Source organism: Triticum aestivum, chromosome 1D, assembly GCF_018294505.1.
Source record: "Triticum aestivum cultivar Chinese Spring chromosome 1D, IWGSC CS RefSeq v2.1, whole genome shotgun sequence".
NCBI classification, from domain to species: Eukaryota; Viridiplantae; Streptophyta; class Magnoliopsida; order Poales; family Poaceae; genus Triticum; species Triticum aestivum.
In genome coordinates, this window is record NC_057796.1 from 119,502,342 (window position 1) to 119,515,549 (window position 13,208).

General features: G+C 42.7%; 1 protein-coding gene across 8 annotated transcripts; it reads left to right on the forward strand.

The window, feature by feature from the left end:
• Positions 1-9,162: 9,162 nt before the first annotated feature.
• Positions 9,163-12,918, forward strand: LOC123180693 (pre-mRNA splicing factor SR-like 1). Of its 8 annotated transcripts, XR_006491192.1 has the most exons (7): positions 9,163-9,419; positions 10,143-10,448; positions 10,734-10,790; positions 10,877-10,957; positions 11,286-11,357; positions 11,619-11,655; positions 11,864-11,960. XR_006491192.1 is itself a non-coding variant. In XM_044592807.1 (6 exons), the coding sequence occupies exons 2-5, from the start codon at positions 10,161-10,163 to the stop codon at positions 11,649-11,651; spliced, it is 474 nt and encodes a 157-aa protein (XP_044448742.1). In that variant the 5' UTR covers positions 9,163-9,419; positions 10,143-10,160; the 3' UTR covers positions 11,652-11,655; positions 11,864-12,148. The 8 variants fall into 8 exon arrangements, 2 of the variants coding, with proteins under 2 accessions (XP_044448742.1, XP_044448741.1); XR_006491191.1 differs by lacking the exon at positions 10,734-10,790 and having other exon boundaries at positions 10,908-10,957; positions 11,864-12,045; XR_006491193.1 differs by lacking the exon at positions 11,619-11,655 and having other exon boundaries at positions 11,864-11,992.
• The last annotated feature ends 290 nt before the right edge of the window (positions 12,919-13,208 follow it).

Here is a 13,208-nt window from a genome sequence, read left to right on the forward strand (position 1 = left end):
CTAAAACAGACACCGCCAAAGTGCATCAAGCGTTGGCGGTGCGAGGAAACCGGCTAGTTAGCCTATACGACTCTGCCTGTGCCTTGTACAGTTGTACTTGTGACTTTGTTTTTTTCTAAAAAATAATAAAAGTTTTTTGAGCGAAAAAACAATCTCTACCACTTAAAAAAACGTAAGGTTCTCATTTCACCTTTCTTCCCATCACCCCTTCATTCCAACATTCCCTGTATGATAATCAATCAACTTAAGTTACTTAGATTCGAAACCAATTCCACTTTAATTTACTTCCAAACTTCTGATCAAAATATAAGGTAATTCAGGGGCAGAATTTGACGAACATTTATTTACACAATCACATTATTATGGACAGGTAAATCATAAGCTAATATATTAGTAGAATATTTATATCCCGTTGCAACACATGGGCATTGTTCTAGTCTTTACCTAATAATAAAGCAAATTGGGTTTCTGCCCATACGTCGTTGGTATTTTGCAGAAAAGCCCTTGAATTTTCCGGAAATTGAACCCGCAGTACAATTTTAACTGTTGCTCGAACGCGGTCAATAGGGAGCTCGCCCTCGAGGCGAGGAGGAGGCCGCCGCGATGCCTACATGGGCGGGCACGATGGCGACGACTCCGGCCAGATCCGGGCGCGGGAACGGCAAGGGCAATGGAGGCTGGCCGGATCTGTAGGCCGCGGGACGGTACGGCGCATCGGCCGATGAGGGAGCTCCAGGTGCCTATGGCAGAGAGAGGTTAGAGGGAGACAAGAGGAAGGGGGAGCAGGGGAAATGTGGCAGGGCTACGGCGCTGCTCACCTGGGGCGGCGACAGCGCTCGGCTCCGGCGAGCGAAGCGACGGCCGGGTGGAGCATGCGCAAGCGTGGGGAGGCGCGGCGGCGAGGTTGGGCGCTGGTGAGGCACTTGTGCAAGAACTAGGGAAGAAGGGCAGGGAAAGCGTGCCCGCTCACCTGAGGCGGCGATGGCACTCGGCTCCGGCGAGCGGCGCGCCGGCAGGGCGGAGCATGCGCAGGCGTGGGGAGGCGCGGCAGCGAGGTCGGGCGCTGGTGAGGCGCCTTCTCAGGTGAAAGAACTAGGAAAGAAGGGAAGGGAGAGCGTGCCCGGGAGACTGAGATAAGGCAGAGGGTGAGGACACATAGGGGAATGTTAAATTGTGATCCAAATTATACCGTGTTGGACTAGACGTAGTACAACTGGTGTTGGCCTTTGCGTTGACGTTGACGCGTACGAGTACAACTCGTTTACTTGTCCTCCAAGAACTCTCATGTATTGCCCTCATATATACCCCATGTAGTCGCACCTAAGACGGCATGTCGTCTCGTGCTTGTAATACTCCTCCTCATAGTGATTGCGCCTTCGTGCGTCCGTGGTTTTCTCCCGCAAGGGTTTCCACGTAAAAATTCGTGTCTCTTTGTCTCGTTTATTTCTCGTTATTATCTAACAAGTGGTATACAGAGCCAAGTTGCAGATACGAGATTTGAGACAAAAGAATTAGGGTTGCGGTTGGCGCCGCGTTGCAAGTCGCCGAGACCGATTTCGTCTGTGAACCGCCTCTGCGATCCATAAAATCGCAGGTTTCGTCGATCCGCCTGATCGGTTTTGCTCGGCTCGCCTACCCAGCGCTTCAAGTCCCGAGAGGATTCCTGTGTGTGAGCTCCACGTCGATCCGCTAGCCGCTGCTCTCGCGTAGCTGCTGATCGAGTAATTCAAGTAGTAGTACTACTTCTGATCACGTGAAGATTGAGCAAGCCCGTAGCAATCAGCAAGTACCTCCACTAGTACTCCTGTCCTACACGTGAAGGCTACAGGGTTACTTTTTCCTTCTCAAATTGCTACATCCACATCCAAACGATATCCAGGTGCTATTTACTCTGTTTGTTTAACCCGCGTACTAATTCTATCAAGATTTTTTTCTACCAGCTTGTACTACTTTGTGCACACAGATTAATCTACTCATGGCATCCATGAAGTACGATCTTCCGCTGTTGGACCGTGACACAAGGTTTACCCTATGGCAAGTCAAGATGCGGGCGTTGTTGGCACAGTCCGACTATGACGAAGCACTGGATAGTTTTGGGAAGAACAGAATTCAGGACTGGACTGATGAGGAGAAAAGAATTGATTGTAAGGCTCTGTCACAGATTCAACTCCATTTGCATAATAATATTTTGCAGAAGTTTTGAGCGAGAAAACTGCCGCCGCTCTATGGTTAAAGCTGGAAGGGATTTGCATGACTAAAGATCTCACCAGCAAGATGCATTTGAAGCAAAAATTATTCCTGCACGGGTTACCCGAGGGAGGTAATGTTTTGAATCATATTTCTGAATTTAAAGAGATCATATATGATCTAGCTGCAATGGAGGTTAAGTATGAAGAGGAAGATACTGCTTTAATGTTACTTTGTTCACTGCCAAGTTCTTATACCAATTTTAGAGACACCATATTATACAGTCGTGATACTCTCACGCTTAATGAAGTTTATGAAGCTTTGAACTCTAAGGAGAAGATGAAATTAATGGTGCCTCATGATGGTTCGAGTTCATCCCAAGCCGAGGGATTATCTGTTCGTGGCAGGACAAAGGAGAAGAACTCCAATAATGGAAACAAAGGCAAAAGTAAGAACGGCTACAGGGGTCGGTCGCAATCCAGAGACAAGAAATATTGCAGATATTGCAAGAGAGATGGGCATGACATCTTAGAGTGTTTCAAGTTGCAGAATAAAGAAAAGAGGAAAGGTAACAAACAAGGTGAAAATTCTGCTAACGTTGCTCGTGATGATAGTTCCGATGATGCTCTTCGTTATTGCTGGATGTGCTGAGACCAATGATGAGTGGGTACTTGACACTGCATGCACTTTTCATATGTGTCCACATAGAGATTGGTTTAATACTTTTGATTCCACTTCTGCTGCTGGTTCCGTTTTGGGTTTTGATAATTCACCATGCAAGATTGAAGGCATATGTTCTATTCGAATCAAGATGTTTGATGGCATAATCAGAACTTTCACAGATGTTCGGTATATTCCGAAGATGAAGAGAAATCTAATTTTATGAGTGCCCTTGATGCAAAGGGATACAAGTATTCAGGTGGAGATAGTGTTTTGAAAGTCACCAAAGGTTCCCTTATTGTGATGAAAGGTGATTTGAGTTCGACCAATGGTCTTTATTACCTTCGAGGTTCTACCGTTTCAGGTAACGCTACTCCAGTTATTTCAAAGAATTTTGATTGTGATGCTGCTAACCTTTGGCATATGCGTCTTGGACATATGAGTGAACTTGGTTTGGCAGAGTTAAATAAGAGAGGTCTTCTTGATGGATATGAACCTGGTAAATTAAAAATTTGTGAGCATTGTATCTTCGGCAAGCATAAGAGGGTGAAGTTCAACACTTTGACTCATACAACCGAAGGCATTCTTGATTATGTCCATTCTGATTTATGGGGACCATCTCGCAAGAAGTCACTAGGTGGTGCTAGTTACATGCTGACTATTATTGATGATTATTCGAGAAAAGTTTGGCCTTATTTCTTGAAGCATAAAGGAGTGGAAGATTATGATTGAGAGACAAACTGAAAAGAAGGTAAAAATACTTCGCACTGATAATGGTATGGAATTCTGTTCTAAGCAATTTAAGAATTATTGCAAGTCTGAAGGCATTGTCAGACATTACACCGTTCCTTATACTCCTCAACAAAACGGTGTTGCTGAGCGTATGAACATGACCATTATTTCCAGAGCCCGTTGCATGTTGTCCAATGCAGGTTTGCATATGCGTTTTTGGGCTGAGGCTGCTTCCACTGCTTGTTATCTCATTAACCGTTCACCATCTATTGCTCTTAATAAGAAAACTCCAATTGAGGTATGGTCTGGTTCACCTGCTGATTATTCACAATTGAGAGTTTTTGGTTGCACTGCTTATGCTCATGTTGATAATGGAAAATTGGAGCCTAGGGCTGTTAAGTGCATCTTTCTTGGTTATAAGTCTGGTGTTAAAGGTTTTAAATTGTGGAATCCTGAAACCCAGAAGGTTGTTATTTGCAGAAATGTTATCTTTAATGAATCTGCTATGTTACATGATGTTTCATCTACTAATGTTCCCGTAGAGAGTGAACAGCAGCCTATTGTTCAGGAGCCTACTGTTCAGGTGGAGCATGTTATTGATTCAGGTGATACATCTGGTAATGAAATTGTTGATGCACATGATGAACCCGTCGTTGATGATGAACATGTCACTCCCACTCCAAATCAGCCTATTGTTCCACCCAGTTGGAATCTTGCATGTGACAGAGTTAGGCGGGGTATTAATAAACCTGACAGGTTAATTGAAGAGTGCAATATTGTTTCTTTTGCTTTATCTGTTGCAGAAGAAATTGAAGGTAATGCTGAGCCTTCTTCATATTCCGAGGCTATTATTTCTGGTGATAGTAATAAGTGGATGACCGCTATGCATGATGAGATGGAATCACTTGAAAAGAATGGCACTTGGGATTTAGTAAAATTGCCTAGAGAGAAGAAACCTATTCGTTGCAAATGGGTTTTCAAGAGGAAAGAAGGTGTTTCTTCTAATGGTGATACAAGATCTAAAGCAAGGTTAGTTGCTAAAGGTTACAGTCAGATTCCAGGTATTGACTATAACGAAGTCTTTTCTCCTGTTGTGAAGCATAGCTCTATTCGCACTTTACTCAGTATTGTTGCCATGCATGATTTTGAGCTTGAACAATTGGATGTTAAAACTGCATTTTTACATGGAGAATTAGAAGAGGATATTTATATGGAACAACCTGAAGGTTTTGTTATTCTTGGAAAAGAAAAGCTTGTCTGTAAGTTAAAGAAATCTCTTTATGGATTGAAGCAATCCCCTAGGTAGTGGTACAAGAGATTTGACACCTTTATGCTCTCTCAAGGTTTCAAAAGGTCTAATTATGATAGTTGTGTTTATTTGAAAACTGTCAAAGGTTCAACTATTTATTTGCTCCTTTATGTTGATGATATGCTTATTGCTGCAAAGAGTATGTCAGAGATTAATGAACTAAAGAAGCAATTGAGTAATGAATTTGAGATGAAGAATTTGGGTGCAGCAAAGAAAATTCTTGGCATGGAAATATCCAGAGATAGACCATCTGGAAAAGTATATCTAAGTCAGAAGGGATATATTGATAAAGTTCTTCGTCGTTTTAATATGCATAATGCCAAGCCAGTAAGTACTCCGTTAGCTGCACACTTCAAATTATCATCAGCCTTATGTCCTAAGTCAGATGCAGATATTGAGTACATGTCTAGAGTTCCCTATTCGAGTGCAGTTGGTTCACTTATGTATGCCATGGTTTGTTCTCGTCCGGATTTATCTTATGCATTGAGTGTTGTCAGTAGATACATGGCTAATCCTGGAAAAGAGCATTGGAGAGCAGTTCAGTGGATTTTCAGATACCTGCGAGGTACTTCTAATGCTTATTTACAGTTTGGGAAAACTAGAGATGGACTTGTTGGTTTTGTTGATTCTGATTTTGCTGGTGATTTGGATAAGAGAAGATCACTCACAGGTTATGTTTTCACCATTGGTGGTTGTGCTGTGAGTTGGAGAGCAACTTTGCAGTCTATTGTGGCTTGTTCCACTACTGATGCCGAGTATATGGCTATTTCTGAGGCATGCAAAGAAGCTATCTGGTTGAGAGGTTTGTATACTGAGCTTTGTGGAGATTCATCTTGCCCTACCATATTTTCTGACAGTCAAAGTGCCATATATCTTACAAAGAATCCAATGTATCATGAGAGGACAAAGCACATTGATGTCAGATTTCATTATATTCGAGATGTTGTTGCTGAAGGCGATTTGAAGGTATGCAAGATAAGTACTCATGATAATCCTGCTGATATGATGACAAAGCCAGTTCCGACCAATAAGTTTGAGCTTTGCTCAGGCTTAGTTGGTATTTCTCACTAGTCCTATGGACTTTGACGCACAAGGTGTTTATGCTGATTTGGATGGAGTTATTTACTTTCTTCTGACTACTGGAGGGAATTTGGATCAAGGTGGAGATTGTTAAATTGTGATCTAAATTATACCGTGTTGAACTAGACGTAGTACAACTGGTGTGGGCCTTTGCGTTGACGTCGACGCGTACGAGTACAACTCGTTTACTTGTCCTCCAAGAACTCTCATGTATTGCCCTCATATATATCCCATGTAGTCGCACCTAAGACGGCCTGTCGTCTCGTGCTTGTAATACTCCTCCACATAGTGATTGCGCCTTCGTGCGTCCGTGGTTTTCTCCCGCAAGGGTTTTTACGTAAAAATCCGTGTCTCTTTGTCTCGTTTATTTCTCGTTATTATCTAACGAGCACGAGCAGGGTGAGGACACATAGGGGAAGCTTTGCAGGGGAAGAGAAGCAAGCTCGAGCTGTGCATGTGCGTGCGGGCTGGCAGAGCAACCGAGCAGGGCGGCCCGTCAGCAAGAAGGCAACAGCGGCGTGCAGCATCGGCCTTGGCCAAGGTGGCCACGGACCCGCGGTGAAGCCTTTGATGCGGTGGAGCTTGCCCTGGTCATCCTTGATTTGGCTCGCCGAAGGTGGAGCTTTGGGGATTAGGTGAGGCGACGGAGGTGGGTTGGGACTTGGGAGGCGACAAAGGTGTAGCAACCACCTCCATCTAGAAGCACCGAGGAGCGACGTGGTAGGAGGAACGGCAAGAGGCAAGCGATGACGTGCACACGGGCATGGCAGCCAGGGGGAGGGCAAAGAGGCAGACACCAAACACACGGCAGCACGGGGTCGCAGCCGGGCATCATCGGCGCTCGCCGCAACAAGCGCGGGGTCGCAGCCGGGCATCATCGGCGCTCGCCGCAACAAGCGCGGGGTCGCAGCCGGGCATCATCGCCGCTCGCCGCAACAAGCGCGGGGTCACAGCCTGCTCTGCCATGTGCTACTTCAATTACGAAAACCAGATAGAGATGAGAGAGATGGAGCGACAGAAAATAGAACGAGCGGTGGAGGGTGGAGATGAAATGATAAGCTTTGAAGCGTGGCCTTCTCTGCTAGAGCGAGGCGTACACGTGACAGGATGACTAATGGTGTACGTGCCGGCTGGAACACACAGCCAAAAGTTGTTTATCTCAGATTTTTTTAATCCTTCCCTGTTAATTAAGAAAAGGAGGATGCACAATACATACTTTAGGGTTTTTTAACCTAGTATAATTGAAACCACTCACAAACACGAATATATACTCATTTCTTGAACGCACACATGCACACGCTAACTTTATGAACACCTTCAGCAAGAGAAACGTCTTCTCTCACTAAACGAACATCGATGAAAGTCTGAAATAAAATTAAAATAATGCGGGCCACAGTGTCAAGTCTAGGACTTGGATCCTGGTGGGTTAGAATACCACTATCCTTATAACTATCCAACCACAGGTACTTCGCATTTTGAACCATACATCTATATGCGCACGAACGAGAGTATGGGAGAGACCCATGGGAGAAAGTATCATTTTTCCTTGCGTTTGGGCCAAGCCCAAATAGGGCAAAAAAACATTAGGAAAGAAGATAGATAATCTTTCAAATCAAATAATCTTAAGTGAAAACAGAAAACCTAAATAATCAAAATCTTTAGGATTCAAATCTTTTGATAATCTAAAAGATCCTTTAAATTAATTATTAAATTCTCAGGAATCACACTGTATGTTTCTCCCGCTAAAAGAAAATTTCATGCAACATTATTATTCCATCCGATGTCAGTGTAGAGCTGAAATATGCGCCAACAAAGGACGTTGCGATAATTCTACACTTACGGGCAACATGACACGGAAATCACCTACGGACTCTTCTCCGCCAATCTCTTCCCACCCCTGATTTTCAATGCGGGTCCCATCCCCTCCTGCTTTTCAATCAATGTTTCACAGCTCAGCCCGTAACAATATTCAGTAGGAATCAGGGTGTAAGTGTAGCATTTCTCAGGACATTGGGTTGGCCTCTTCACATCAACACTTCATGATCCAAAAAAAATTTGCAACCCGTGGGAAAACACGCGAATATGCATCTTATAGAGACGAGGGTAACCTTATTTCAACGCTTGTGAGAATTGGATATAAGTGGTGTGTAATGTCACGTGAAGTAGGTTTTGTGATTCTTTTGCACATCAACATAGGACATTGCACACTGATTTAAATGCATGGTAAAGGAGGACGTTACCAGGATTGTGGGGTAATTATGCAGCTTGACATGCAAGATAAATGATAGGAAGTATAGTAGGAGTTCCCGTAATAAAAGGAGACGACGTTGCACAATGATTTAAATACATGGTAAAGGACGACATTGCCGGGTTAAAAAAGGAGGACCTTGCCGTTGGCATTAATATTCCTTACTAAATTTACGTGAATTTTATTTTCTGCTCAAACACACGATTTAGTTTTTATTAGTTATTTAAATCCCATTACCTTTAATGATCTTTATATTGTCATGATGCTATGAAGAAATCAAAGTTTTTCCATAAAAGATGTTGTCAATCAGCCGAATTGTACCCCATGTTCGATATTCAATTGATACATCGTTCTTCCAGCTATTAATATTCCGGACCCGGCCAACCTTTGTTCATAGGAACTAGAAATATTTCTCCGGACGTTGCCATCAACATTAATATTCCTGACTAAATTTGCATTAATTTTATTTTTCATTGAAACACACGATGAAATTTTTGTAATTATTACATTTTATTACTTTTGATGTTCTTTATATTGTCATGATGTTATTAATACATCAAACGTTTTTTCGTAAAAAAACATTGTCAATCAGATCAATTTAATCTGAATCGTACCCCATGTCCTAAGATCCATGTGGTGAACTCGTGATCCTCAACTGATACATATGTTTTCCGACATAAGAACCGTTGTCCCCTGACATAGTTCCTTGACCCGGTCAACCATGGCTCATAGGAACCGAATTTTTTTCTGTTGCAACGCACGGGCATTTGTGCTAGTAATAAAAATAATAAAAGTTGAAACCAAGAATAACAACAATAAAATCTCCCATCAATTTGAAAAAAGAAGAGGAAAAGAGCCCAACATGCAGTCTGGTTTTGTAACGGGCAAAACCTCGCGGAGAGCCCAATAAAGGGCATCAGCTGCTTGGAACAGCCCAATAGATGATTGGATTCCGAGTCGTACGCGACTCTCCCACCTCCACAAATCCACAGCCGACCCTCCCCTCCCCTCCCTCATCCATCTCCGGCTACCTCCCAGCTACCGACGAATCCCAACCATCTCACCCGCCGCCGCCGCCGCCGAAGCCGAAGCCGCCACGAGTTCATCATCTACCGAGCGTCGTCATCCCGTCTTCTTTGGGGGTCTCCGCGAGCCGCCCGCGCTCTTGGAAGCCGAGGAGGTCCTGGGTTCGCCATCCTGCGTGTGAGTATCTCTTTCTGTCTCTGCGTACATAGATTCATCTCGCCAGTTATTAGTTAAGTGGAGGCAAATTACTATTTTGAGACCCTTTTTGCTATTAGGTGCGGAATAGATGAGAATGTACTCTGACGAAATCGTGTACGTTAACGATAGGGTTTTCGATGATCTGTGTGATTAATGGCCATGGAAAATTCTTTGTGTAAAATAGTTCTAGTCTAGTTCTACTTGGCCCCATAGAAATACAAGTGTATGGTGGGTTGCATTTATCCGCATCAGCGATTTGGAGGGATTAAGTTATCGGGGGGAATCCTTAGGCTAGATAGTGGAAAAGGCTCAGTGCAGGTTGTCTGGACATCACAGTGGGGACTCTCTTAATTGAGTACATGGTAAAACTATCAGCCACTCTCGAGGTTTGCTTGCGTGCCATTACTTGTCACTTGTCAGACGCACTGATAGTAACATAGTAGAATTTGTCGACCTTGAGAGCTTAATTGGGCATTTCATGGGTAGTAAGGGACACATGAATTTTCAGCCATTTGAGGTAAAGACTGATCTGCATTTTTCTCAGGTGGCATGTCTGTAAATATTTGCGTAATATTTCTATCAGAACTAAATCAAGTTTTCTTCGTATTTTGGGAAAAGGTTCATTATATTATACTTTTCTACTTGTGTGTGACATAAGCTTTGAGGCCTTAAGCTAAGAGGATCCCTCTGTTTTTGGTCCAGGTTTGTGTTCGCTGAAATATGGAGATACAGACTTCAGGGAAGCCCATTGATATGCTGATGGAGAAGGTTCTCTGTATGAATATTCTTTCTTCTGATTACTTCAAGGAGCTCTACCAGATGAAGACCTATCATGAGGTCATTGACGAGATCTACAACCAAGTTGATCATGTGGAGCCTTGGATGACTGGCAATTGCAGGGGTCCTTCCACTGCATTTTGTCTCCTCTACAAGTTCTTCACAATGAAGCTTACTGTGAAACAGATGCATGGTTTGTTGAAGCATCCTGACTCCCCATACATTAGAGCTGTAAGTTTCTTTGACATAAGTTACTTTTGACAAATACGCGCATCATGGTTGTTGTGTCTACTCGTTACATTTGTTTGTGATTAATGCATGCACTAGGTTGTATGTCAAAGTTGTACGAAAATGAAGTGTTAGTATGTTTGCAGTGACAAACTGGTGTTATCAACCTATCCTAAGCAATCAACTCTTCCATTTTTTTTACGTTCACTTATTACATTTTGGTTATAACCACTAACAGTCATATGACTTGCTTTCTTGGATGGCCTTGTGTCTTGATTTTGGTCCTAGGACACGTGGATGAACAAAGTTTGCAAGCAGTAGTGTACCAGTCTGTGCATTGGATTTGTGAGCATTTTTTGTTTGTCTTCATTTATCGTGTTAGATAATCAGCTGGCCTCTACTAAATAACCAATTGGTGTTTGTTTTTGCAGATAGGATTTTTGTATCTTCGGTATGTTGCAGATCCAAAGATCCTATGGACATGGTATGAGCCCTACTTGAAGGATGATGAGGTATTGCCGTTTTTGAGTTTTCATTTGTATATTTCTTGTACTTTTATGTTTTTTGCTGTTATATGTACTTTCATAAGTCCATAAGACCATAACCATATTGAGCTTCCATTTAATTTCCAAATAATAAGTGGATACAATCCATTAGATGAGCTATATGGCCTGCAACTAGCTTGTTCAAAAAAGATGTGCTAATTGCAGAAGTCATGGTGTACAAACCAAGGAATACAAGTTTATAATTAATAAGGAAATATATCGAGTCCATTTGATTTCATCATTATTAACTAATTAGCTAGTTAGCCATATAATTATTATTTTTGACTTGATGCAGGAATTCTCCCCTGGATCTAATGGTCGCATGACAACCATGGGTGTATATGTGCGTGATCTTATACTTGGACAGGTCTGCATCTCAAGTTCTTGCTTTCAGAATAAAAATAAGTGCACTTGTTTGTTTGACATTTTTTTCCTGTTTATGTCGTTATAACTGAAGAATGTTTGTTCCTTTCTCTATTGGCTCACCTTTCTGTATGTAATCCTTTTAATTCTCATGTGAACTAGATTACTATACTACATGAGTTTATTTCTCCATGCTACTTCTCACCTTCTATTTTCTGATGCTGTTAACAGTTTTTAATCTTGTGTTTATTGTATATATGTTCAGAAACTATGCCAACTAGCTGGACAAATTTCTTAGTCAGGCAAGTCATGATTCAACAGCATAGCTTGTTCATAGTATATGCACTTCTCTTTTCCAAGAAGCTGTGTCAAATTCATAGATAGTTGGTTAAAGGTTTATTTGTGATTCTCAATGGCCATATCACAAGATTGGATTGAATTGTGTCACCTAATTTGACTATGTTAGCAAGTTTATATTGACCAGCATGTTGCTCTGTTTTCCTTGTGCAGTACTACTTTGATAGTATCCTTCCAAGAGTTCCTGTTCCAGTAGTTCGTCAAGTAACAACCAATCTTGAGAAGATGAAGCTGCCTACCAAGCTTTCTGGGGTGACTGGAGACAGTCGCCACGGATCAGAGGACACTGCCCGTCGCCCCTCTTCTGTTAAAGCTTCTCTGTCGGTTTCTTTTGGACAGCGTGCGCCACACCGTGCTTCCACACGGGATTCTTCCCTAGTGCGGCGAACAGTCACCCAAGATGATCATCGGAGATCATCTTCACCATTTCGTCGCAGTGTAAGTCGGGAGGGGCCTTACAATGACCGACAGAGAAGCACGGTGTGGCCTTACAATGACCGTTCAAGTCACGACCGAGAAGGTAACCGTTTAAGCCGTGACCGAGATACTGGCCGCTCAAGCCATGACCGAGATACTGGCCGTTCAAGCCGTCACCGAGAGCGTGATCGTTCAAGCCATGACAGAGAGCGTGATTATGACCGTGACAGCAGGGATTGTGACTATTACAGGTCCAGGCATTCAGAAGAAAGAAGGGATTACCGAAGCGAGTGTGACAACAGTAGACACAGACGCTCCAGCTCATGTCATAGGAGCAGAAGCCGGAGTCGTAGCAGGAGCAGGAGCCGGAGTCGGAGCAAGAATGAGCATCGATCTAGTCCATTTGGGGATACAAGCAAAGAGAAGGCTGCTGCTGCCTCGAGTAACCTAGCTAAGCTGAAAGACCTGTACGGCGACGTAACTGAGAAGAAGGATGACGGTGATGCCAGGCGGCTTCACCATGATTCATGTGCCGAGGAGGTTATTAGGCTGGGAGGCCCTAGGTGGAGATAAATTTGAACCGCCGACTCTGTCATCAAGGTCATGTTACTCCACCGTTTGATCTACCGGCTTCTGCATTGACATTAGTGAGAGCTCAGTCTTTGTAAACACTAGTACAATGTCCGTGCGTTGCCACGGGCCTTTTGTTGTATAAATCTTAATGAATTTTTTGGACCCTTCCAATGACATCGCCTCAACACCCTTGTTGATGGATTCTTTTTTAACGTTGACATAATCCATCTCCATCTCTTTCATACTCTGTAAAAATAAATATGTATAGAAAAATACCTTTTGTATTATCATGCACAACAAATATATAAAGAACAATTATTTGTATGCATCTCTTCTGATTGTTTAAAACCCGATGATTTGTCAGTCTGGTTCATCATAAAGCTTTGTCAATAAAAAGCCATCAGTTTTGATCTTTGATCTACAAAAGTAGACATATAAATAATATTAAAATAAAAAATAGAAAACTCATATACAATATATATTCATTGGTCAGATGCTAAATGCGAGT

What these genes read in the sequence shown, in the direction of transcription:
- LOC123180693 (XM_044592806.1), top strand. Translation starts at nt 10,161, where the DNA reads ATGGAGATACAGACTTCAGGGAAGCCCATTGATATGCTGATGGAGAAG. An exon ending in ACTCCCCATACATTAGAGCT is followed by an intron (nt 10,449 to 10,876) that starts GTAAGTTTCTTT and finishes TTGTTTTTGCAG; the next exon opens with ATAGGATTTTTGTATCTTCG. An exon ending in CCTACTTGAAGGATGATGAG is followed by an intron (nt 10,958 to 11,285) that starts GTATTGCCGTTT and finishes GACTTGATGCAG; the next exon opens with GAATTCTCCCCTGGATCTAA.